Consider the following 26571-nt stretch of genomic DNA (forward strand, 5'->3'; position numbering starts at 1 on the left):
CTTAATATTTGTTGAGTGAATGAATAATCAAAATGAAGTTATGGATTGGAAAGGAAAGAACTGTCCTGTTTAGTGGTTTCCAACCCTAGCTATACATCTGGGTCACCTGTGGAACTTTCAGGGGAGAAAACCCCAAAAACCAAAAGGGTGGGGAACCTCAATCAAACCACAATTTATCAGAGTGCGACCCGAGCTTGAGCACTTTTAATATGACTTAAAAGCCCGGCCAGGGTTGAGAATCACTATTTAGGTCATGGATGGCAGAAACATTCTCACGCTACTTATCCTTCAGCCTGTGCCACGGCAGACGCTGGTAATCAACCTGAGGTCTCAGGAGTCTTCACTGAGCTCCAGGCAGTCATGATCAATCGATTAAAGCCACGGGAGACACTGAAGGGGACAGAGGAGCGGGGCAGGGTGTCACACGGAGGCCACTCTCTCGACACACGGCGAGCCTGAACCTTTCCTGAGCTCCTTCCAGGCTCTAGGCTGGAGCAGCTTCCTGAGGAGCCTGCCCTGCTTTCCCAGGCAGCCCCTCCTCTGCAGCCCCCCCACTTCCTAATGTCATCCCACAGACTGTGACCCTGAGTCTGCCTCCAGGCACTGACCCTCCTAGGGCTACCCCCAAGTGGGGACGGCCCGGGTGCACGCACACACACATCAGACAGTCCACCCAACAGGCAGGCCCGCATGCCGAGTGTGGAGGAGGTGGCTGGGTCTTTTTTTTTTTTTTAATTTATTTATTTAATTATTGGCTGCACTGGGTCTTCGTTGCTGCACATGGGCTTTCTCTAGTTGCTGCGAGTGGGGGCTCCTCTTCATTGTGGTGCACAGGCTCCTCATTGTAGTGGCTTCTCTTGCTGTGGAGCACGGGCCCTAGGTGCGTGAGCTTCCATAATTGTGGCACACGGGCTCAGTAGCTGTGGCTCACGGGCTCTAGAGCACAGGCTCAATAGTTGTGGCGCTCAGGCTTCGTTGCTCCGCGGCATGTGGAATCTTCCCAGGGCAGGGCTCGAACCCGTGTCCCCTGCATTGGCAGGCGGATTCTTTACCACCGCGCCACCAGGGAAGTCCGCGGTGGCTGGTTCTTGCCCTCCTTTCCTGGGCAAAGGGCTCCTGCTGTTTCCTCTCCCACTCCCTGTACCCACTGGGTCCTTGTACTCTGCCCGCCAAAGCCGCTCCCTCCCCCATCCTTCGACAGATGGAGCAGTGCCATTGGGGCTTTCAGCCCTTGCTCCAGGGAAACGTGGACGGGTGTGAGGCTGGGAGACTTGGTGGGCCTCCTCCACGCCCCCCACCCCACTTTTTTTTTTTTTGGCCATGGCCTCGCGGGATCTCAGTTCTCTGACCAGGGATTAAACCTGGGCCCCCTGCAGTGGAAGCTCGGAGTCCTACCTACTGGACCGCCAGGGACGTCCTCTCCATCCCCTTATCGCCGTTGCTGCATCCATCCTCCCACCAGCTCTGTGGCGGGTGGGGGGGGGAGGCACTGCCACCCAGCATCCCAGCTGAGGAGACCAGGGCCCAGAACGCCCAGAGCTCAAGAGCCCAAGCCCGTGGCTCCCAAACCCCCCAGCCCACCCTCCCTGTCAAGCCTGCCCTCTTCTTCCTCACAAGGAGCGCCCAGACCCAAGGCAGGGGAGCCAGAAGGGCCAGGAAGACGGGACGCGGGCCCTGAAGGGTGAGGGGGGAGCACAGGTGGGGAGGAAGAGACTCGAGCACAAGTGTTGTCATTTATTTCCTTCCTCGGGCAGCGGCAGCTTCCCACCAACAACACCTTGAAGCGCAGGGAGGAGATGCAAGGGCGGGCACGGGGACGACCCTCGGAGCGCCAGGGCCTGGGTCTATCCGGAGAGGTCGGGGCTGCAGGAGGCTGGGAGGCTCCCAGCGCTGGTGCGGGGGAAGGAGGCCACCCCAGCGGTGAGAGCACATCGTGGTGGCTACGTGGGCTCAGGGCTCGGCTGGCGGACAAAGGCTGGAGAGACAGACCCCAACCTCACAACTCAGCTGGCTGGGAGGTGGGGGGCCGGATGCTGACCCCGCCCCCTGGCAACAACCCCAGCTAACAGGTCTGCGTCAAAGAGTCTGCTTTTTGGGGTGAAGGGTACCTCCAGGGGCTTAAATAAAGGAGCAGGGGCGAGAGGTGCAGCGAGAACAGAGGGTGACCGTCTGGCCAGCGGGCCCGGCCTCGCGTGCTGTGACTTGAGCGAGTCCTCGGTGGGGAGGAGGGGGGTCTCACAGCCGAGGTCTCGGGCCCGCCTCTCTGGGCTCACACCGAGACCCTCGCCGTCCTCGCTGGAGGGCCGGGCCGGGGGAGAGCGGGCGGGGCAGGAAGATGGGCGCCGGCCGGGCGGCCTAGCGCAGGTCCTCCTCGTCGCCCTGGATCGTCTTCTTGATGCGCAGCAGCATGGTGGTGAGCCACTGGTCCAGCCGGGAGATGGCGTCGTACTCCTTCACCTGCGCGCCGGGGGGAGGGGCGGGGAAGGGAGCGAGACCCCAAGGTCTGTCATGCCTCCTCCTCTCCCCCCTCCTGTGCGCCATGGTGAGCTTCTCGATGCCCACCCCCAGCCAGCTGTCTGGGGGAGATGGACTGGACGAGCCTGGTCTCGGTCATCATTCAGGGGCCTACAATTTGTAAGAGGTACCCAGGGAGAGACGCTCGGCAGATGCAGGCTAGGGGACCTGAGTTGGATGTAACAGTTCCAGAAAGCCCAGGACAGGGCAAGGAAAGGGAGGAACATCTCTGTGGGGCAGTTCTATCAGAGAAGTTGCTGGAAGGGGTGCCCGCTCTGGCCTCTCATGCCCCTTGCTCCTCCCTCCCTCCTGCTTTCAGGCAGGAGAGGAGGGGGATGACACAACCCATTCCCTCCTTCCCTGCACCTCTTGCGTCACCCAGAGCGGCCTGATGTGAGATGCCCTCAGCTGCTCACCCAAGGTCGTGCAAAGGCCTTGGCCTTCAGGAGCAGAGAGACTTGGGTTTGAATCCCAGCTCTGTCCCCGAGAGGCCTCAGTGCCATCATCTCTAAAATGGGGAGACCACTCCCTGCACCTCTTGGGGCTACTTGTGAGGATTCGGGGGTGACTAGAGAAAGAAATTCAGAGCCAGGGCTGCAGATGAAAAAGGATGAAATTCACGGGACCATGTCTGACAAGGGCAGCCACCCTCACCGGCCACTCACCGCCTCGGTGTAGCTGTCCACGTTCTGCTCCTCGTGGGCGTCTAACAATTTCTGCAAGAAGATGGCAGGCAGGGCTCAGGGGCCCAGGCTGGCCTGAGGCCTGACCTGAATGAGATTCACACACACTATCTAGGAGAGTGAAAATCGCGGGGGTGGAGGAGGGGGTACGCCTATGCTGACAGGAAGGAGGGGGCTGTGTTCCAGTCCTGCCCTCCGCGTCAGAAGGTCACTGACATTGAACATCCTGCAGCCTCCAGCTCCACCCCCGGCTCCATCATTGCCTGAATCTTACATGTTTCATCTAGATAATGGAGACCTAAATGGCAGACGAGGGGCAAAAAAACAGAGACCCTTGAGGAGCACTGTAGAAATCTCAGCGCTTGTGCTAACCGGGACCCGAGCCCGCAGGTTCCCATCCACGCGTCCTGCGCCAGGCGCAGGTGCAGGAAAGGGACGGCCCGAGGCCCTGCCACTCACTTTCATCAGCTTGCACTCCCGGGAGTCGGAGAACGCGGGAAACAGCTCCTCGTACTTCTGGACAGCAAGCTGAGCGTTGGTGAGGGTGGAGGAGAGGAAGAAGGGGACAGGCTAATAAAGAATGGCCCTCGGAGCAGCTGGCCTGGCAGCCGAGGGGCTCTGGGGCCGCTTGGCCCTGAGTCAGCTGTCTGCGCCCCCACCCAGCCTCCAGCGACACTGGGCCCCGTGCCCGGCAGGGGCTCCACAGAGCTGAGCTCAGCGCAAGCCTGACGACACAGACAGCTGCAGGGGAGGGGGGCGGGGGGCAGGGGCCTGGGGGAGGAAGCAGGGTTCCCCTGCTCGGTCCTCAGTGCCTCTGCCTGCACCCGGCCCACCCAGGGTAGGGGCACATCCTATGAGCCAGGCCTGATGCGAGGCACTTTTCACGTTTAACCCTCAGCAGGACCCAGGGGAGCTCAAACAACGCGGACCCCATTTTGAAAGTGGGAAACAGATCTGGAAACAGCAGTGACCCGCTCAGGGCACAGGATTCATGAGGGACGTGAACCGTCCTGACCCCAAAGCCCAAGCTCTCACCTGCCCCGCTGGATGCCCGCAAAGGGAGTGAGGGTGGGGCTCAAACGCGCCATGTGGCTGCGGACAGGGCAGCTGGAGACCCCAGGAAATCCCGATCTCTGGCAGAACCTAGCTCCTCTCCCCTGCCATTCCCCAATCCCTCGCCCAGCCTTAATCCCTCTCTTGCTAAGAAGCCCTGAGAATGGGTGGGGTTGGCATGCAGGTGCTGGTTCAAATCATGACAATGGGAGTCAGAAAGATCTGGAATCCTGGGGCTGTAGTTTACTAGCCATATGGCTTTGAACAAGGGACTCTGTTCTCAGCCTCAGTGTCTTCATCTGTAAAATGGGGCAACCATGGTGCCAACCTCATGGGGTGAAGTAAGGACTCAAAAAGTGCTTCCACAAAAGTAAAAGCCTGGCGTTGAGCAAGTTGGGAGCTGGAAACTCCAAGGCTACCAGGACCGAGCGAGTGAAATCAGGGGTAGAAACAACCATTTCCTGCCTGAAGGCTGACTGCCAGGGGCCAAACATGACTGAGGGGTTTGCCCCTCCGAAGGGGTTGAGAGGTGACTTGGCCTAATCACAGACCTGGTGCTCCAAGGGCGGTCACCCTGTGGGGGGCAGGATAAGCTCTGGGTGGGCCCCTGGGCCTGGGCTCACCTTAGCATTGAGCATGTCGATGCAGAAGTGGCAGAGGGCCGCCTTGAAGAAGTAGTCCTTGGCGCTATACTTGAGGAGTGGGCTGTCCATGGCGTTGGTCCCCACCTGCGGGCACAAGGAGGCAGGCAGCCAGAGGGCCAGGGTCACTGCCAGGCACTTGGGGGGCCAGCTGGGAACAGGGCCCATGCCCCAGTGAGGCCCTGTTAACCCAGGACCCCAAGGGCAGGGAGGCCAGAGACCAGCCTTGGGGAAGTCAGCGGCCAGTCCCTGAATGACTGAGGACCAGGGCATGATGGGGGCTGGGGGTGTGGCCACAGGGCTGAGGCCAGGTGTCCGTGGGCTTCCCAAGGCGCCCGAGATGGTGGAGGGGGCGGCGGCCCCACGGTCAGGCCCGACAGGAGGCTGGCACATCGGTGGGCAGAGAGGCAGCCGGCTGCGGGAACGTGAGAGGCGGCGTCCGCCCTGCTCTCCTCCGAGGCCAGCTGCCTGCCTTTCTCCCGGCCAGGCTGAACCCACCGGGGCGGCCGGGCCCCGCCCAGCCCTCCCTGCCCAGCAGAGGGGAGCCCGCACACCCAGGGGACACCCCCTCCCGGGCCCCAGCCAGTCCCCTTCCAGCCGGCTCAGCTGCCTCTGGCCACCCCAGGCCTCGCAATTCTTTCTGTTCTCTCCCTGACTCTGCTGCAGTCAGCTCCGCTCTGGGGCCACCCGGGAAGCTCCCTGTGAGGAGTGTGGGAAGGGCGTGTCTAGGGAGAGGGTGGTGCTGCTGCGTGGGGTCGTGGGTGGAGAGTGTGCAGCCGGGCTGAGTGCATGGTGAGGGCGTGGGGATGACCGAGGGACGCGCCGAGAAGGGGCGGAGGGAGGGGGAGATGCTGGAGCAGGGGCGCTGGCAGGCGGGATGGGGCGCCATGCCCGCCCCGGGGCGCAGGGCTTGGAGCCCTGCCTGCCCCCACCTGTTCGTAGATGTCAATGGCCTTCTGGTACTGCTCCAGCTGCGCCGCGTACCCGGCCACCTTCAGCAGACACTTGTTGGCGGAGCTGAATGGGGCAGAGAGAGGGGAGGGAGCTCGGTGGTGGCCGGGCCCAGGGCCCTCACCAAGGGGCTGGGGCGGGCAGGACAGGCGCCCCGGGTACCTGTTGGACTCCTCGCCTTTGTAGTAGTCTGCGGACTGCTCGTAGTGGGCGATGGCCTGGGGAAACAGGGGGTGGGGGGAGAGGGCCGGTGGGGCCCACGCAGCCGTCGTCACCCGCGGGCCTGGCATGGCCTGGGACTCGCCGGAGCCCTCTACCCGGGCTCTGACGGTGCCCCCGGCTCCCGTCCTGGTCCCAGAGGCCTGGTCGAGGCAGCCCTCCCCCACCACTGGCTGGGCCGGGCCCCGCCAGCCACTGACCTTCTCGATGTCGACCAGCTCCGTCTCGTAGATCTCGGCGATGGAGATGTGGTGCTTGGCCGCGATGGTGAACCGGCCCTGGGTGAGACATGGGACGGGGCTGTCAGCGACGAGGGGCGTCCTGAGCGGCCCCGCCCCAGCTCAGTCACGGCCCTCTGGGTCCCCGAAGCTGGGCTCTCAGCCCTCAGCCGCCCCTGGGAGCAGAGGTGCGCAGAGGAGGGTCCCGAGGGGCACTGGGCTTCAAAGGGAGGCTCCAGCACGAGTGGCCTGGGTCTGAGCGCTGTCCCGACTGGGTGACTGTGGGCAGGTCCCTCCACATTCAGCCTCCACGGTGGCACAGGCAGGTGGGGCAACATCACAGATAACATGTGCACAGGGTCGTGCCAGAGGCCCTGACCCGAGGATGCACGGGACAGGTGGTCCAGAGAAGCGAAATGACCAGCCCAGAGTCACCTGGTGAAAGCTCCCGCTGCTCAGGAGACAGCCTCCCTCCTGGCCTCCCCGTCCCACGTGGCCATGTGGGCAACGTGCTGGACACATGAGGGCTCCAGCAGCAGTAACTTCTACACGTGAGGACGATGATGGCCCGTGGGCGGCCAGAGGCAGGACCTGGGGCGGGGCCGTCGGCCCCTGTGATGTGCTGGGAGCTGCCACCAGGAGCCAGGCTGGTGCAGAGCTGCGTGAGGACCCAGCCAGACCAGCCCCACTTGCCTGCACTTGGGGCCGGAGAGGAAGGGAGGCTGTGACAATATGGGAGGACCTGGGGCGGGGCGGGGATGGGACGGGACACTCAGTGACCCTTACCATGTCTGTGTAGATCTCAATTGCTCTCATCAAGCAGTTAATGGCCTCTGGTGGGAGAAAAGGGAGGTGGGGAGGAGAAAGAAGGTGACGTCATTTCAGCAGAGGCCGGAGAGGAGGAAGGCTCAGGGCTGCGCTGGGAGCGGCCAGGGATATGCTCCTGGGCTGGGAGGGAAGGTGAGGGGACCCCCGAGCCCCAGGAAACTTGGTCAGGCTAATTTATTCCGCAGACTGCGACTTGCCAGGCACGTGATTTTGGGGGAGCCCTGCTGATACAGCTGCCCTCTCCCCTGGGCCACCACGATGCCACCATCTTCCCCACAGCCCCTGGGGCAGGGCACAGCCAGCGATGGCCAGACTCCCGTGGGTGTTTTGAGCTAGACCTGCCAAGGCCCTGCCCTTGAGGAGAAGCTGCCGGCAGAGGTGGCCCAGCCTGACACCAGAGAGACACCCAGGTCCCACCTGGGCTCTGTCACCCTTTCACGGTGGGACCCTGAACCAGCCGTGTACCCCGCACCTGCCTGGCGTCCTTCCGCGGCAGGAGGAGGAGGGGTGCTATGAGGCCGAGGGCCCTGCAGGTGGGGTCTCCAGCGTCCTCTCGTGCCCACACCTCAACCTGCAGCAGAGCCCTCCGCGCCCCACTCAGCCTGGCATTGCTGCCCACGGCTCTTCAAGCCACAGGTTTCACCAACAAAACAAACACACCTGGGAGGAAGAATTGGGGTACCTTTGTTGTACTATCTTTCACAAGATTTTAAATTTGGAAATTTGGGAAAGGCTTCTTTTTTTTTTTGACAAGTTATTTGGAGGAGAGAGAGAGAAGCGTGAGTGGGAGGCATCTTCTAGCAGATAGAGATGAGCTCTGGGGTGGATTTTTTTTGAACACCACTTTAATGCGTCTCAGGAGGAAAGGGCGTTGGGGGAGGTGGAGGGAGATGGACAGACCATGGGAGGGGGGCTCTGAGCTGGGGCAAGGCTGAAAGCTCACTCTGCGGTCCCAGAGCATTTGTAAGCCTCCTGGTCTGCTGCCTGGGTCTCCAAAGTCAGCAGGGCCCACTGGGCTGAGATGCTGCCAAGAAGCCACAGGCCCGGTGTCTGCTCTCAAGGGGCTGATGGTCTTATCACCCGGGGAGACACATGACCAGAGGCTCTTAGCCTCAGACCTGTGGCTGGCCCTACAGGGAGTCCACAAGCCCCCCTAAATTTACAGACCAAAAGGTGGTGTCTATGAGCACTGCTCTGGGGGAGGGTCGGTAGCTTGGATTCTGCACGGCCTCTGGGGACCCCTAAAAGATTCAGAGAACGTACACCACTGGGTCAACGTCCTGAGGCTGCCAGGTGGAAGCCCGAGGCAGTAAGGAAGAGGAAAAGAAGGCAAAGAGGGGCAGAGGAGGAGGAAAGGGAGAGAACACAACACACAAGCACAGCCGGAAGCAGTGTCACTTTAACACACACACACGTTGTGTGACAGAGCGTTGCTGGAAGTGACTGATGAGCTGGCAACCCAACGGTAAGGATGATAAGGAACCAGGCTGCAGGGCCGCACTGCATGGTCTCTGCACACCCCCTGCTCCAGCCTCCACCCCAGGGGCGCGGACGCGGACGCGATCAACAGGTCCCCCTGGCAAGCGACTCGTGGGCTCCCTCTCCTGGGACAGGGTGCACAACCTGGCACCTGCAGGCAGAGGTGGCAAAGGTTGCCCCAGGTGAGGTTAGCAGCCCTGGAGGGGAGAGGCCGGAAGGTCCCCTGGCAGGATGGGCTCCCCGGCAGCCTGGGGGCCGGTGGGCAGTGGCCCGGAGTGTCGTCAGCAAGACGGCCCTTGCGGTGGTGGCGGGGCAGGAAGACGTACCCGCAGGCAGCAGCATGGATTCACAGGGTTGCGTCCCCTCGCTGCAGGACAGCTGGCAGGAAAGCGGCGGGCTGCCAGCTGTCACCCCGCCAGAGCGCTGGCGGAGAAGCTGTGGACACACTGGCTATAAGCGGCTCATCTCCGCTCACCAGGGCCCCAGGGGTGAATGGCCTGCGCACCCCTGGACAAGCAGAGCAGACCCCAGCACACCTGCAACACCATCTACCTGCAGGAACCTGGAGCCAGAAAGGGGCTCTGGGAAGGACGCAGCCTCGGAAGGTGGGAGGGGAGGGCTGAGGCCCGGAGAGAGGAAGGCACTGGCTTAGGGAGACAGGCCTCCTCGGTAAAATGGGAGCAGATTGCAGAACCCCACTAAGAAGCGGAATAGGTAAAAGAAAGACGCCGTGGGGGGGGGGGGTCTGGCCACTCCCCTGCCCTGGGTGCACGCGGGCACGTGCGCATACGCACCCCTGGGCCTGGCTAGCAGGTGGGCAGCGTAAGAGGCCTCCCTGGCCTGAGTCTACCCAAAGCGGCCGGCAGTGGCTGGGGAACTCCAGGGAACTCCCATGACAGCTGTGAGCATCACCTCCCCACCCCCAGCCCCGCCCACCACCAAGAGGGCAGCAGGCCACGCCCTGGCCCACACGCAGGGCAGGGCAGCGTGGTGAGAGGAGCCAGATCCCTTCCTTCCGCCCTGGCAGCTCGGCGGCCTGGCGGTGCTGGTGGGGCTTCCAGAGCTTCCAGGGCTTCCGTATGAAGTGCCGACTCAGGCAGAAGCCTCTGAGGCAGGTGGGGCACGTGGCGAGGCCCCAGGGAGCTGGCCACCTGCCTGGGGAAACCGGGCAGGGATCCACAGGGGCCCTCCGGCTCTGTTTCACAAGGCAAGCGGCCGGGTGGAGGCGGGGGGCGCCCAGGCCAGGCCCCCCATCTGATGGGAGCCGAGGGCTGCCCCTTCCTGGTCGTTTATGACACGCCAGGGGCCGTGCTGGGCACGTCTGTGCTTTTATCTCACGTGTGGTCTCTGCTTTACCAGACCAAGAAATGGAGACCCAAGAGATAAGGCGACTGCCCGATGTCACAGGGGAGCAGGCTCCCCCGGGCCTCAGAGACCACAGTGAGCCCCATCCTCCTTGACTGGGGTGGGCAGTCGTGACGTGGCGGTGCTGGGACGCCACTCCACACCCCTCCCCACCCAGCACCACGAACCCGGGGCTCTGGCCGAGGCACCCGCTCCCGGCTCTGCCCACATCAGGCTCTCCCTGCACCACGGTGCCTCCTGTTCGCTGAGAGCCACCCCCAGTGCCAGATCCACCCCCTCCCAGCCTCCAGATCCAGGGCAGGGAACCAGGCTCGCGGAGCCCTAAAGAAACCACGTCAGCTTCTGTGCCCCACGATGGGCACGTCACCACGCCTAGCCACGGCTGCCTTTCCACTGACGCTTCAGCCACCCTCCGCGCTTCCGGAGGCCTGGGGACGCAGGGCCACACCCCCAACCCAGGCCCTAGCCCCCACAAACACCCTGCAGAGCTGAAAAGGCTCAGATCAAAAGCTGGGGAAGAACACGACATCATGGTGCCAGGCGGGGCCTGTCTGCCTGAAGCGCTGGGGCTTGTTTAAAGGGTAAAGGGCTCTATGCACATGCCATGAAGCCTGGCCTCAGCTCCCGCCCCAGAAACCAGCCCTTCCAGTCACTCTGGAGGAGCAGCTGAACCTCACAGATGCTAGGGTGGCATCTCCAGATCAACCAGCTCCCCAGGGAGAAGGCAGGATGGGGGCGGTGGGGGGAGGGGACCCTCTGTGGGGGAAGTCACCCAGACGTCCCTGGGTGGTCCCAGCTGAAAACAATCCCAAGGTCACCCTGGGTCATCGTCACATGACCACGTGGCCTGCTACCAGCCAGGTGCACTTAGCTTTGTGCAGAGTGACAACAGCCCACTCAGTCACGAGGCCTCCTTGCTGGGCGTGAGCTCACCACGCGACCACTTAGGCCAATACGTGTGAGACACCCGGCTGCAGACGAAAGACCTGTCACGTCTGGGGTCAGAGAAAAGCTACTTGGTCCACACAGATGTCAAATCCTCGACTGGGAACTAAGTGTCCCGATGGTGGAAACGAATGTGAACCGGTACTCCCAGATCCTTGGAGAGACCTCCGGGCACGGGTGCAAATCGCCCTCTCTTGGGAAGGACAGGCTTTTATTACAAGGTGATGCATCTCCTTTTTTAAAAAAAAAAATGAACATTCATATATTTTCCCATTCTCTTCTGAGTGGAGAGTGACAATAGATGGTCACTTAAGAAAAAAGAAGTCTTTGCCTGTTAAAATTAAAATTTGGCAACCCACGTCTGGCACCAAGATTAAAAAAAAAAAAGGTAACATTCCAGCTCCACGGCACCCAAAAGTCTGGTGCCCACGGGCTTGTGCTTCTGCTTCAGGACGAGCCCAGGGGGACCAAAACGGTCTCCTCACAGTGAGTCAGTCCCAAACTGGGCTTCTGTCCCTAACACGCGCTCATTTTAAGGAACTTGTTCTCTGGCAACTACATCTCTTGGGCTCTGTTCTCTCCGATCCCCCATCCCCCCAGGGGGTGGGGAAGCCAGGTTAGGATAATTTCCGCTCCTTTTTCAGCAGCGACTCCTACCTGGCTGGTCTCAGAACCCCCTCCCACCCCCTCCTGCATGTTAATTCTGACAACAGAACAGATTTTCCTCCCTCCTCGGCATGCGGTGGGTCTGAAATGTAACTCCCACTCCCAAATGCTCGCAGGCGGGGCGGGGCGGGGGTGGGGGGATCAGCTGCAGGCACAGAGCAGGAGGGGGAGGCGGCGGAGGCCCAGAGCGGGATGCCAACGCCGGCGGGAGGGAGCCAATTCTGAAGTGAGAGCGCCAGCGCCTCCCGCCCAGCCTATCGCATTTCGTTTTGGAAACTGGAGGCCTTCTCTGGAGGGGGGCACAGCTGGGGCTCTGGGCCGCCAGTCCCCGCGGCCCACAGAGGCCCTCACCTTGGGGGTCGGCTTTCTTGAACGCGTTGCCGGCATCCACGAAGCAGGTGGCTGCGTCGTGCTTGCTCTGGAGCTGCAGGTGCAGCTGGGCCGCCTGGCAGAAAGCGTTTCCGGCAGCTGCAACAGAAAAGGGCGATCCCGGCCTCAGCGGGGCTCCGTGCCTTACTCAGCCGCTCAGACAGTGCCCGGGGAGGTAGCCGAGCCCTCGAGACGTGCGGAGCATCCCCAAGAGTGGCAGAGACTAGCCAGGGTGAGCGGAGGTGCCGGCCTAGACCTCAGGCCTCCTGACCCCAGCGGTGCCGCCCTGCCCACCGGCCCCAGGGCACCTGGCACCCGCATCCCAGGCAGAGTGCAGGCTGAATCGTGGGATGGGGCCGCGCGTGGGTGCTGGGGAAGAGAGGGGCGATCAAGATCCAGCTACATCACAGCCGCCACTGCCTCCCCCTTTCCAAGTCTGACTTCCTCCCCTCACAGCCCCCAGCCCTTCCAGTCTAACTCCCCAGCTCCCCTGCCTCTGTCCACATGCCAGTCCCTCGTGGGGAGTCGCTGAAGGTTGTGGGGGCAAGGAGGCCTCATGGGGTCCACTCCCCCAGGAGCTTCACGTCCAGAGAGGGAAACAGGACGCGGACGCCACGAGCTTGAGCGCGTGGGGACAAGGGCCATGGGTGGAGGGTGGCGGAGACCACGCCGAAGCCCAGGCTGTCCTGTACTCAGCGGTGCCCTGTCCCCTTCCGGGCCCCGGGCCACCCTGTTTCCACGTCTCTGCCCCCTAATCTGACTTGTGGGAGACAGCGGGACCCCTCCTCCTCCAGGGGAGGGGCTCCAACGCCCACGTCCAGCTCAGCGCCGCGGGCCCTGCCCTTCATCCTCGTCCAGCTGAGTACGAACCACAGAACCCCTGAGCTGGAGCAGGACGACAGGGCCTGGCCCCGTCCTGCACCTTCAGAGCAGGAGGGAGACAGAGCCGCCCAGGTTTTCACGATGTGTGATTTCTTTCTGATTTTTAAGGGCTCCAAACTTGAGTGCAGAATTTCCAGAAAAGTAGTATCATTGGGGAAAAGTTAAAAGAAAAAAACGGCCTAAGACTTTTGCTTGAATCTTTGGGGGGAGGGAGGGAGGTGACAAATTTTAGGAGAAAAGTACCATCTATGTGATAGAAAAAGAAATATTTTTCCTCTACTAGTATTCTGTTAGCCTGGGAGCATATAAAAAATACATATAGAATCTGGCTCCAAGCACAATATATGCAGTGAAAGCTCAGGAAAAACTCTTCTAATTTTCAGGAAATCAAAAATATTCTCAGAAAACGATCGTCCGTTTTGTCCTGTGCCTCCACTGCCCCATCCCGAGTTTCCTTTCCTCTGTGGTGGGAAAGTTCCTCCCTGGGTTTCAACACTGGTTTTTCTTGATTTTCTTGATCCAATCTTGCTGATGTCTGAAGCCATGCTATGAAGTCAGCCTCCAAAGGGCTCAAGCGCTGGCTCTTTGAACCTCTCCTGCGGGCCCTCAGGTAGCTCCCAAACAGATCTTCAGCCCCTCTGACCTCAAGCAGCCCCTCCCTGCCCGCCTGCCCGCCCCTCCTCGGTGGACGCCACCCAAGCTCCAGCCTTGCCAGGGTCTGACCACAACCCCCCGGCCAAGTCGGAAGGGCCGCTCCGCCCACCAACACAGCCTGTGAGCGTCTCCGGAGGCACGTGACCTGGGATGCCCTCTTCCGGGAAGAGGCCCTTGCAGTGTTCTATGACGCTGTCTGTGTGTGTCTTGCCCCAACTGGAGTGCGAGCACACAGATGGCCGGGGATGGGGACCTTGCAAGCGCTCCTGCGGTTTGCCAATCTGTTGACCGGAGTCCTCTGAGGGCTCTCCCTCCCCCTCTAGAGGGAGGGGGCTGCTAACAGGAGTGGGGAACGGAGCTGGCGGCTGCCACTGTGCTGTGCTCACTGCCCTGCGTGGGGACAGCTGATGTCCCTGAACCCACACGACAGCCCCGCAGGGTCAGGACCGTTCCTCTTCCCGTTGTCGTGCTGAGGAGGGAACAGTTTTGGAGGGGCCAGGTAACTTCCCCGGGGTCACAGGGCCAGCCTGAGCTGTGACACAAATATAAGTCACTCTGGCTCCAAAGGTCAGGAGGCCACATGGGGCAGGTTAGGCCCTCCCGCTCCAGAGTCAGCGTTCTGGTTTCTGAATTTTGCTTCAGTCACTCACTAGTCCTGGCCTGGTGGGCACAGGGCTGGGCCAAGCCTCAGCTTCTGAATCTGTGAAACGGGGATGTTAATGGTACCGACCCTCACGCCATGGCCGTGATGATTCAATTATGTAACGCGCGTTTGGTGCTTAGGGAGCGCTCGGTAAATGGAGCCGTGATTAATGTCATTACTGGAACCAGTATGAATGTCGCCCCCTCCCCCCCCAGGTCCACAATTCAGACTCTGATGCAAGAATTAGGGAACTGCTCCTGGGGAAACCTGAGAGTCTTTTCTTTTCTTTTTTTTTTCCAAATTGAAGTATAATTGATTTACAACATTGTGTTCGTTTCAGGTGTATAGCAAAGTGATTCAATTTTATATATATTTCTTTTTCTGATTCTTTCCCATTATAGGTTATTCTAAGATATTGAATATAGTTCCCTGCACTATACAGTAGGTCCTCGCTGGAAACCTGAAATTCTGAATTTAAGGTGAAACTCCTCAAAGAGCTCATCAATCCACACCGGGCTATCTGAATTCAATAATCCATCCTTGTCCTCTAAGTTCTCTCTCCAAGGCCCTGTGACCCAAGCTGTAAAATGACCCAGTGGGTTCAGAACGACCAGATGGCAGGCCAGTGGGTTTGTACAGCTGAAGGTGGCATTGGAGAGAGGGCGCTGCAAGGCTGACCCCTGAGCCAGGCTTTCAGGACCAGGAGCCGGCGGGGGGAAGAGGAGAAAGAGCCACGGAGGCGCTCCGGCAGGGGTCACATACCGCTCCAGTTCTTGGCCATTTTGAACATGTTGGCGGCCCTGGCGTAGATTTCACACGCTTCCTCTATTTTGGATGAGCCTCTGGGGAAAAGGAAAGGAAAAAAGATAAGAAGATCTAATCTGGTATCAAAGCAAGCCAAGACTTCCCTGGTGGTCCAGTGCTTAATTAACACTCCTTGCTTCCAATGCAGGGGGCACAGGTTCGATCCCTGGTCGGGGAACTAAAATCCCATGTGCTGCGTGGTGCGGCCAAAAAAGAAAGAGAGAGAGAGGGAGGGAGGGAGGGAGAGAAAGCAAGCCTTCTGCCCAGCGACAGTGGAGATGTGCCCTTACACCTCCACTGGATGGTAGCCCCAGCCCCAGCTCCAGCCTCTCCCCGTGAAGCCAGCTTCCCAAGTCCAGCTGCAGCTCAGGCCTCTGCTCAGGCTCAAGGGAGAAGGAGTCCCTGGCTGTCTAGGCTCTCTGCTGGGCAGCTCTGGGCTGGACCCTCACATGGGGGGAGGCCCTTCCCTACCTCCCCCAGGTGCCCTGCCTCTGACAGCCTCCTCCATTTCCAGCTCAGATGCTTGGTGGTTGACTACTGGCTCCCGGGCTCTTTGCAAATCCCTTTTCCCCATAAGACTGCAAAGCATTCTGGGGGAAGAGTCCACCCTTGGACATCTTGTCCCTTCCTCGATGCCCTAACCCTGTGCCTTGCACACCGCAGCTGTCGAATGAAGACCTCTCAACCCTAAAAGCGTGTCACTGCAAATTCACAAACAGGCAGATATATAATAGAGACACATGAAGAAATACTGGTTTTAAATGTGTACACAGAAAGTTCCCATCTGTGTTAAAACAAAACAAAAAAAGAGAGTGGGGACAGAAACATACAGGTAAACATAGACTATTTCTGGAAAAATACACACAAAAAATACGGTATTCTTCTCCAAGGCGGGGTGTACACACTGGGTGCCAGTTGGGGGTACAGACTCATATCTCTCGTTAGTACTGTCTGGATTTTTAAATCATCTGCATATTTTACCTGTTTGAGAAAAAAATATGTATTTTAAATATTAGGGTTTACATTGTGTCCTGAGATCCAGCAGTGAGTTACAGTCCTAGCAATTTATCCTAATAAACTAAGCAGAGAAGCTACAAGGATGCTCAGCACAGGGTTATTTAAAATGGCAAAGCAATGGGAGTTCCCTGGCGGTCCAGTGGTTAGGACTCGAAGCTTTCACTGCTGGGGCCTGGGTTCAATCCCTGGCTGGGGAACTAAGATCTTGCAAGCAGTGCAGCATGGCCAAAAATAAATAAAGTAGCAAAATAACTCTCAAGAAACTTACTGTGCAACAGTAGAGGCCTGGGAGGTTCAGGGGAGGTACATTTTAAAAAAAAATGAAGAGCGCCCTGTTTGGGCAGCTTTACCCAGCTTTCTCACTTCCAAGCGGTACAGACGAACCTCTTCCTGAATCAGGGGACCTTTTATTATTAGCACCTCACCCGTAGGGCCCCGCTGTGTCCTTCTGTCCTTCCACCTCCAATAATCCAACCAGGCTTAGCCCATGAGGTCTGTGGCCTCTCTAAGTGTTCAAACACCCACCGCCCACATAACTGGTGGAGTGAAATCCACAGGCTCAGGAGTCCCAGTGAATGGATTTCAGATTCTCTCCTCCCTGACATCAACTAGTGTTTCGTTTTGAAGGAAGAAAAAAGGTGGGTATTTTCCAATGAAAAGCCACACAGGGAATTCCCTGGCGGTCCAGTGGTTAGGACTTGGCACTTTCACTGCGGTGGCCCGAGCTCAATCTCTGGTTGGGGAACGAAGAGCCCGCAAGCTGTGAGGCTGCCCACCACGCCCCCAATCCCCAAAAATAAAGCTACACAAATCACCTTCACGGTTCCACCCTCAGCCCTGTGTCTCCCAGCCCCGGAACCTCGCCGGCACCAGCCTCAGAGGGCAATTCTGGGTGCCGTGTGGGGAGCACGCCTGCCCTCCGTGCTGCTGGCTCGGTAGGGGCCTGGGGGGTTCAGGGAGGTACCTCGGGCCTTTGTTATAAAAGTCAAACCAGAGCCCTGGAGCCACCCCCCCGGAGAGTCCACTCAGTAGGTCTGGGTGGGGCCTGCAATCAGGATTTGTAACAATGGCCTCAGAAGATTCAGATGATCAGGCGTCCCCTCTGGGAGGGAAAAGGCTGACCTAGACCGACCGCGTGGGAAGCAGCCACCAGTGACCTGTCCTATGTCAGGTGATGTCAGAGGGCAACACCCCCAGGGCGGGCTGGCTGGGACTGGAATCCTGGCCTCCTGAATCCAAACTGCACCAGGTAAGGTTCTTCTTTAGAGGAAAGTCTCCCCTCTGCCTCCTGGGGTTGTGCGGACCCTCTGCACCTCCCCCCCCACAGGAAGTAGCCCTGAGGGATGTGGCCATGCGCTCCTCCCATGCTCATCCTACTGGGTCCCACTGTCCTCCCCCCACAGCTGCACAACACGCCTGGGGCCTCTGGAGTGGCTTCCTCTGGAGTGGCTTCCTCGGGACCCACTCCCCACCCTGGAGAGGTGAGGGACTTTGACAAGCTTTGGGCAGAAGAGATTTCAGAAGGGTCCCTTGGGCAGGCTACAAAATCCCCTGGGGGATCTTCTCTGGAAGGTTCTCTTAAAGGAGCCAGAGGCATTCACAGGCCGCTATCACAGGTCTGCCCACCCCATGGGTCCCCTAGCGCATCCTTCCTTTCTTTGTGGGTGCCATTAAGTCCTCTCCAGACCCAGAGGTTCCCTGAAAAAGCTCGGCTCCTGGATGAGCAGAAAGGGCCAGTGCCACCACGGAGAGACCCAAAGTCGGGTGATGAACAATGAGCAGAGTCAGCCCCAGCTGGCTTGCTGCAGCTCAACGCAAAGCCTGTCAGCTGCTGGGCTGAAGTTCTATGATCCCAGACTAAGCTGGGCCAGCCCCGTGCTGGGTCAGTGATTCTAACTAAGGGGTGGAAAAGCCAGAGGGATTAACATCTGCTTAGACCTCCAGGCCTGCCTCCTCCCTCCCCTCAAAGCTTGGGTCCCAGCGGCTTCCACGGCCAGGCGACTTTGACAGGAGAATCTCTGGAGCGCCATCCTCTTGGTTTAGAGATGGAAGTGGAGTCACCAAAGGGGAAAGTAACGTGCCTCGGGTCCCTGGCAGATCCTGAAGGAGAAGCCATTCACATGGCCACTTATTTATCTGGGGAGCAAATATGTGAGCATTTATTATGTGCCAGGCACTGCAGATAACAGCAGCAAACGAAGGAGAAGGACCTGCCCCTCAGTAAACAGGACAACAGCAAGACAACTGCAGAGCGACTGGGGGACGAGGAGCTTCTTTGCATGGGCAGGTCAAGGAAAGCTGCTGGGACTATGAGAGACTTAAGCTTAGTGCCTAAAGATGAGTAAGGAGCCATCCATGCAAAGAGGAAGCACGTTCCAGGCAGCAGTCACAGCACGTGCAAAGGCTCTGAGACAGAAACACACTCGGTCAGTTCAAGAGAAGGGGGCCAGGATGGCTAAGGTGCAGGGAGTAGCAGGCAACGAGGCTGGAATGGCAGGTGGGGGACCCCACGCTGGAAGCCAGGTGAAGGGTTTAGGTTCTATAATAAGGAGGGTTCTGGCAAGGAAAGAACAGGTAAGGAAGGAGACCCCAGCTCCTCTGCTTTTCCAAGCTGTCTCTCCACGTGGTAAACCTGCATGGTTTACTACAGGACTTCTCTCCTTGGTCAGATCACTTTGTGTCACTTATCCAAGGGTGGCCTCCCCAACAAAACCCACAAACTTGCTGAGGGAAAGAAACCAGGCCTCCCTCGGACCCCTGCACAAGAGCCAGAGATGCTAGCTGGCCCTGCGTCTTCGGGAGAGCTGGGGTGGCAGCGCCTGTGACAGCTGACTGTCCCTCCCCCACTGATTCCCCCCCCCCCCCCCCCCCCCCCGCAAGCTGCCTCTGCTCCGATCTTCCCATCCCACGGCTCTGAGCCACATTGGGAATAGAGGGAACTGGTTCGGGCTGGCCTGGTGCAGGGCTGTCTATAATTACCCCGCTCATCTTTGCTTTCTCCCCGCTCCCAAGGCGGAGGAAGCAGTCTCAGGTCTCCCAGGCACAGCCACCATCCTCCAGTGACTGCCATATGGAGGGGAGGGAGCAGTGCCAGGGAGGCACAGACGGCCCGGTGGGACCCGGGCCAGGGGGCCACAGGACAGAGTCTCAGCCTCCCTCCTTCCTTCCTCTCTCCCCTGGGCACTTTCTGGCTCCCAGAAACACTCCACCCACCCCACCTGCAGTCTCCTGAGGGCCTCAGGAGGCAGGCAGATGGAGTAACTCCCATTTTAGGCCCCCAACACTCCCTAAACCCCCATCCTTCTGTGGTGCCACAGACACCTGCCCTCGGTCCTCTCCTCGGCCTCAAGGTCCCCAAAATATCAGGGCCTGATATTTGGTCAGTGCCCTGGGTGGGGAAGAACGGACCCAAGGGCTGGTCCCTCTCTGACCTCCTCTCCTTAGCTGTGCATCCTCCTGAAGCGAGGTCCTCTAGGTGTGACCCTGGCTTACAGAGGAGGAAGCTGGGGCTCACAGAGATGAAGGGGCTGGCCCAAGACAACGCTGCCAGGAAGTGGCAGGGCCGTGAAACCTGCCCTGCCTCTCGCTTACTCCTAGGTGATCCTAGGTGATTCCTTCCTATATCTGAGAGTCTTTTGGAAAAGGAGGAGGCACACAAGGTCCCTCCTGGCTCTGGCCTCTGCTGTGGATTAAACAGCTGGCGCTGCTCAGGCTTCCCACATCTGAGGAGTAGATGCTGCTCTCTGCTGGAGCCAGGCTGAGCAGCCTCGAGGCCGAGGAGGGAGTCATGAAGCCAGCCCCCCGCCGAGCCCTAGCGCACCTCGTGCTGTAGCAAGCAGAAAGAACATCCGAAAACAGAGAGGCCCCCCGACACAGGAAGCAGTGGCCCCCAGCCTCGCCCCTCTGCTGACTGCACCAGGCTTTCAGAGCCAGAGCTGCAGGGGGGCCCTTGGCATCTTTCAGCATCTCCTCCCGCATCGCCCACGAGCGCTAAGCCCCTCCCTGTCCCCCGGGCTCTGCAGTGTGCTGAGCTCCCGTGGGGCAGAGCCTGGCCCCATCGTGCTCGCATAGGCCCCAGCAATGACGGAAGAATCCAGTGTCACACACTAACTGCCCAGCTCAGAAACGCCTGGACAGGCAAGCGGGAAAGAGAGAATGGACGTGGGGGCCAAGAGACCTGGGCTGAAGTCAGCCTTGGGCACTTTGCTAGCTGTGTCACTTTGGGCTAGCCATCCCTGAGCCTCGGTTTCTTTATCTGTCACATGGAGACAATGAGCCTGACCTGGGAGCCGTCTCTGTGAGGATCAGAGATGGCTTAGAATGGCTGCCATTATATGAAGGAGGAGAAATGCATTCCAAGGGCTGTGGGCCACACGGCAATGAGAATTCTAGAGTCGCTTGGGGTGGGTGGGAAAATCAGGGACTACAGTCAGACAGGCCTGGATTCCAGCGCCAGCTCGTGGCGCCCCAGCCTCTGCCTCCTCATCTGTAAGCGGGGATAAGACTCCACACCCAGCAGGCCTGCTGGAGGCACGAGGAACCAGCCCCCCACCTCCCCGCAGGCAGCACCCAGAGGAGTGCCTGCCACACAGAGCAGGTGCTCAGCCAACGAGAGCGTCACTCCCCCCAGGCTGGCGGAGAGCAGATTCTGGAAATGTTCACCTCCCTCAGCATCTCAGTGTGGGCTTCATCTCCCCACCCCCAGATTAACTAAGTGGCGCCCCTCCCCCAGCTTCCATGGAGCCGGGGGCCTCTCACCTACCCCACCCCCAGCACCCCACGCTGACGGGGCTGGTTCCTGGGCCATCGCCCTCCTGACCATGAGCTCAGAGGCAGCGGCTGTGGCTGCCACATGGCCCAGCAGGCCTCCCCGTGGTTCTTATACTGATGCCCTCTGCACCCCAACAGGGTTCCTTCATTCCAGCCAGAGCCCAATGGTTCCTATCCCTAAAAGATGTTTCTGAAAGACCTATGCCTCTCAGGAGCTCCACCCCAAACAGGAGCATCGAAACCTGTGTGTGACCAGGCAGTGGGGTCCCATCCATCAAGTGAGGCAGAACCCAAGGACGGCGGCGAAATGACGGCCAGGTTCCTTGGAAACCTTGTGTCCCCTCAGGAAAGCCTCCACTCTGAGCCTGGGCAAGAGATGTTGAGTTTTAAGCTGTGGATCTTGGCAGCTGGCAGGGCACGGTGAGTCACCCCGGTGCCCAGCTCACTGGCGTCTGGGGGTCCTGTGTGCCCTGCAGGTGGAGGGAGGTCTAGAAGCTATCACTTCCTCCCCAGGCTCCGCCCAGGGTCCAGGGGGGTCCTGGATGGGGGACACCCACCCGGACCTTGGCCGCAATGCTCGCCTCAGGAAAGCCAGCCTCCAGGGCTCCAAGGGTTGCTGGTGCCCACGGACGGTTCAAGCAGGAACTGCAAGCAGGAACTGTGTCAACGTTTGATCTGTAGGCTGCTGTTTGTATACAGAATGTGAACACCCTGTTATCTCTAGTTCTCCAGCGCCTCGGGCTCAACTCCAATCACAATACCTAATATTAATACTGCTAATAACAGTAAGCACTTAATAAGAGCTCACCAGGGTCAGGCACTGTGCTCGCAGGCTTTACGTGTATAAACTCTCTCTCTCCTTAGAACAACCCTATGTAGTAAGTATTACTATGATGTTCATTTCACAGATGAAGAAACTTGCTGAACACACTGGTATCTGAGTGGAAAGAAGCTTTTATTTTGGATTTGGGGGAGGGGGTCGGGGGGAGATGTTAGGGACGAGGAAAACCCCCAGGGAACAGAACCACTGTCTGGAATCCGCGCAATCCCGAAGGGGCATCACAAGGACGTCTAGATCCATCGGGAGATGGAGCAGGAAGGGAGAAAACATGCATCTTGCTTCTCCCCTCTCCCTCTCCACAACTGCACTGTTTGGGAAATCGCTACCTTTTTGCGTCCAGAGCAGAAGTCTCGGCTGCTCCCCCGTCTCCTGAGCACTGGCTGGGGAGCTGAGGGGGGAGGGGAACGGGGGGAAGGTACAGAAGCAGCCTGGATCTACGCGCTGGCTGGTACCGCTTCCCTCACAGGCTGCTGGTGCACCAAAGCCCCCTAGTGTCTGGCAGCCCAGAAACAACAAAGAGCAAAGAAGGCCTTAACATCCAAGGCGATGGGGCTGCCCCCAATCCCAGGCAGGAGTGACCCTACTTGGCCCTTTTGACATGAGCAGAGACCTCTCAATTTGGGAGGCTGTCATCGCTGAGGTTCCTAAAACGGGAAGGAGGAGCAAGAGGGACAAGCCGAGCCCTGACACTCCGTCCTCCAGTCCCCAGAAGCCACGGAGAACCTTGAGAAAAGATGGGTTATGAAACACGGAACCCCGGCAACCCCAGCTCCAGAGGGGAGGAGTCCGCAGTGGTTCCCACCCACGAGGCGAGTCCTCCTGGGCTGGCCCCTCCAGCAGACAGGCTCTGGTCAGGCCGGGCTCAGTCTCCACCTGCATCCCTGTCCTGTATGCGCGCCTTGCACCCACACAACTGCTCTTGGAGCTGCAGGGTCTGGGATGAACACACCTGCTCCTCCTTCTTTCAGATGTTTGGAGAAAACGGCACCGTGGGTGGGGAAGATGGGGAAATCAGAGGAAAGAAGCTCCCTAAGACACCTAGTTTGTCAACATCTTCCCTAAACTGAGTGCCCAGAAGCGGGCCTGAGCGTCAAGGAGAAACTCCGTGTGGCAGTGAGAGGGCTTTGGGATCAGACAGGCCTGGGTGTGAACGTGGATCTCCTACTCACTGCAGGACTGGACAATTACATCCACATCTCGAAGCCCCCACTTGTCCACCTCCACAAGAATGTTGTGAGGATTACATGCGAGGACGCCGGTAAAGCGCCTGGCTCAGGCCGGACTCCGAGTCAGAGTGAGCGCTCAATAAACGTTATCAGCTGTTATTACGGTCACTGCCTTCCCTCTCCCCCACACACCTGCTGCAGGCCTTCTAACAGGCAACTGGGAGCCTCCAGCACCGGCCCTACTATGGACTGAATGTTTGTGTCCCCCACCAAAATTCATGTGCTGAAGCCTTAACCTCCAACGTGATGCTATGAGGAGGTGGGGCCTCTGGGAGGTGATTAGGTCATGAGGGTGGAGCCCTCAGGATTGGGATTAGTGTTCTACAAGAGACCCCAGAGAGCTAGTTTGCCCCTTCCACTGCCCCTTCCACATGTGAGGACAGAGTGAAATGACAGCTGTCTATGAGGAAACAGGTCCTCACCAGACACCAAATCTGCCAGCACCATGAACTTCAACTTCTCAGTCTCCGAAAGTGTGAAAAATAAACGTCTGTCAGTTACAAGCCACCTAGCCTCTGGTATTTTGTTACAGCAGCCCGAACAGCCTGACAGGCCCACATTAAAATCTTCAATGCTCTCCAGTGCCTCCTCAAATCCAAGCCCTTCCCTGGGACTCAGCCTGGTTCTTGTTCAGTCTCACCCCCTTCTGCCCGGTCTCCCTTTATGGGCTAACACAGAACCCCCTGTATTAAACCTTCATACACTAACCTTCACACATCAGGGCCTTGCTCAAGCTGTCTCCTCTGCCTGAAGCAGTGCTCCCCCACCGGAGGGCACCCCTGGTGGGAAGTCCTGTTCATCTTCCCAGATGAAGGCCTCTCCTTCGAGGAGCCATCCCTGGTCCCTCTGGATCTCGGTTCTCCAGCATTTTGGGTGGAACCTCCCTTCACACTAGACCTCTGTTCACACAATCCCCACTGCCTAGAACACCCTCCCCAGCCCCTACTCCCTTAGCATGTCCTAGGCTTCCTTGGGGCCCAGCTCACACCTCACCAGAACCTTCCTTCAGCTCACACAGCTTCCTCTCAGGTCAGGAACCTCCCACAAATGACAGAGTCTAGCCCTCAGTCGCATTTGACAATTTTGCTTTACTAGTGTTTTAGCACGTGTCCATCTTGCCTTTCCAACCAGGTGGCAAGTGTTTCAGGGTCTGACTCAGCTGCTCCCTCCAAGTGTGGCCCAACAGTACACTAATCCCCAGTCCAAAGGGACCAGATGCCAAAAGCCACCCTGGAAAACCATTACTTAAAACTGAGCTCTTGGCCCCACCCCAAAACAGTGCACTTCAATTTCTCCCCTTGTGAAGGAAGCAAAATACACACACCCTCTCCCCACACTCAGCCTCTAAAATAAAACATTCCTCACCTAATCAATACAGTCCATCGGCCCCGGATGTTTCTCCACACCAGACTATTTTCAACCAGGTTACTTAAGTTCTTTCGCTAAACATTATTCACCCTCAAATAACAATGAGCGGCCCCCAACTCCTTTCCTGGGAAGAATCCTCCCCTCCATTTCTTACCAACCTCCTAACACCGTCCCTCCCAATCCCTGATCTTCCCCGCAAACCCCTTCCCCAGTCTTCTGGCCCTCTCTCCCAGCCCCCAGCCCTCTGCCTCTCTCCTGCTAGGCTCCGTGCCTTCTCCTCACTGTTCCTCTAACTCTCTACAAACTCACCCGCCCGCTGCTGCTCTCCTCCCAGGCCGAAGAGCAACAGAACCCTCCTCAGCCCTTCCTGGCTCTCATCACCCTCGGCCCTCTGCCCGGGGCCTCAGACCCCCTCCCCTAACTCTATTAAGTTCCCATGGCCCGGAGTCCCTTCCCCAACCCCTTTCAGCTCCTCTCACACACTGTCTCTCTCTGCTCTGATCCCCCCATCCCCATTTCTCCCATCAGACCCTTACCGTGATCCCCACCAGCCCCGTACAGGCTCCACACCTGTTTCCTTCCTGGAAGTTACACTGATGGCAGCTAACACTTCCACAGCGATAACCGCGTCCCAGGCTTAATTCTAAGCACTTGACACACACTCTTATTCAATACTAGTAACAAACATCTGAGGTAGGTCTCACTAAGACCCTCTGTTAACAGGAAATTAAACAGCTTACCCAAGGTCATGAAACGGCAGAGCCCACTTCAAACCACCTCTAAGCCACTAAAATTCCTCAGTGATGGGCATCCAAACAACTTTTATGAGCCAACATGAACTTTATGTGAAATGTCTGCCACACTGTAGGTGTTGGTTCTGTCTCCCAGACGCCTTCAGCCCTATCCTGGGCACGCCACTCTCATCCTACTCACACTGCCTGCCCAATCCTTAACCAAGGATTACACAGCAGACCTTCCGCCCCTTTCGGTTTTCTCACCTCCCTCATCTCTCCCTTTTATCCCTCCAATTCCTAAACCAAGCCTCACCCCATCTTAGTCTTCAGCCTCCTAGCCCAGGCCTCCTCAGCCTTAACTCCAGCACCCCAGAGATTCCTCTGCTCAGATCTCACTCGGGTGTCAGGTCCCCTTACGCTAGTCACCCGTGACTAGTGCCATACTCACCTCAGACACCTCAGACTTGGGCTCGTCACACCCAGGATCACCTTGGCCCTGACCCCTGAGCCCAAGTTCACACAACCGCCGCCCCAGGCTTTGGAAAGGTGAAGTCCTCGGGCAGGGGTCCTGAGTCCCATGGCCCCAAGACGCCCGTCTGGGATCCTTCAAACAGGTTCTCCTAGAGCTCCAAAAGCCTTCTTGACCTGGCTGCCCTCCCAAGCTCCCTCAATCCTCGCAGGCCAGGTCCCCTTCAAGGCCTGAGACCACATTCACCTCGGCCCAGGTTTTCCTCCAGCACCCTGGCCCGTCTTCAGCCTGGGTCCCCTTCCTCCCTTCAGATGGTGTCGCCTTGGCCTGGGCGTCCCCAGCCCAAGGCCCTTCCACCATCTCGGACAGACTCTCCTCAAACTATGCTGCCAATGCCACAGCCCGGGCACCCTGGCCCTCGGCCTGTGTCCCCTCTGCTGCTTCAGACCATGCCACGTAATCCCGCAATCCTCCCCCATCCTCTAGGCCCGAGACCTTCGTCTCTACCGCCGCCCCAGTCCGTGACTCCTCTGTCCTCTCAGCCTAAGTCCCGATCGACCCCTCGGCGCGGTTCTTACCCAAAGAGGCCCGAGAAGAAGGACTGTGAGTTCTTCACTTTGCGCTCCGCCTCGGCCAGCAGCGCCATCGCCTCCGCTTCCTTCCCGGAGTTGTCCATGGCGGCTGCAAAAGTACTCAGCAAACTGCCCGACCCGGGCCGTCGGAGGACTCAGCTACGCTGGGCCCGCGGTACCCAGATACCGGGAGCTTAGCGGGTTGCGTTGACGTCGCACCGGCGCGCGCCTACTGCGGCTCAGAACCACGTGATTCGCGCTGGCCAATCAGCGGCCTCGCAGCGCGGCTCGAGCTCCGTTGGCCACGCCCTCACTAAGCGCCGCACGCCACCCCGTGACTCACGGCCTCCAATCGGCGGGCCGATGCTTTAACGCATGCGCAAGCATCCGCGTAGGCCTTCGTACTCTCTTCCTGGTGCTCCGGATGAGAGCCCAAGTGACTGCACATAAGCCAATCGTGGCCCTCGCTGCCAAGGGCCCGCCTTGAGGTGCTACCTTTCTGGATCCTCCTCCACCAATCAACAACAGCGTTTGGCTCCGTGTGTACTTCCCTGCAGAATTTGGACGCTAGTCAGCTGATCATTGATCCTCATGTGACAGCTCCATGCGGGAAGACGCCGCCAATCCACTCCTGGCTTTGACAGTTCCCTTGCGCTGAGT

The 26571-nt window shown here is 58.9% G+C and overlaps 1 protein-coding gene across 1 annotated transcript; it reads right to left on the minus strand.

Annotated features, from left to right (window-relative positions):
* Positions 1–1714: 1714 nt before the first annotated feature.
* On the minus strand, positions 1715–26158 carry NAPA (NSF attachment protein alpha). The gene is made up of 11 exons (XM_057712243.1): positions 25918–26158; positions 14873–14952; positions 11914–12030; positions 7066–7112; positions 6262–6339; positions 6005–6060; positions 5824–5908; positions 4874–4978; positions 3657–3725; positions 3180–3230; positions 1715–2457 (listed from the first exon to the last, which is right to left on the minus strand). Exons 1-11 carry the CDS (start codon positions 26013–26015, stop codon positions 2356–2358), a joined length of 888 nt encoding a protein of 295 aa, XP_057568226.1. The 5' UTR covers positions 26016–26158; the 3' UTR covers positions 1715–2355.
* Positions 26159–26571: the final 413 nt, after the last annotated feature.

Source organism: Hippopotamus amphibius, chromosome 16 (genome assembly GCF_030028045.1).
Source record: "Hippopotamus amphibius kiboko isolate mHipAmp2 chromosome 16, mHipAmp2.hap2, whole genome shotgun sequence".
Classification (NCBI taxonomy): Eukaryota; Metazoa; Chordata; class Mammalia; order Artiodactyla; family Hippopotamidae; genus Hippopotamus; species Hippopotamus amphibius.

Coding starts and splice junctions, on each gene's coding strand:
- NAPA (XM_057712243.1), bottom strand. CDS start 26,015: ATGGACAACTCCGGGAAGGAAGCGGAGGCGATGGCGCTGCTGGCCGAG. Junction 12,031..14,872: donor AATGGCCAAGAACTGGAGCG/GTATGTGACCCC, acceptor TTTCTGTTGCAG/CTGCCGGAAACGCTTTCTGC. Junction 6,061..6,261: donor AGCTGGTCGACATCGAGAAG/GTCAGTGGCTGG, acceptor CTGTTTCCCCAG/GCCATCGCCCACTACGAGCA.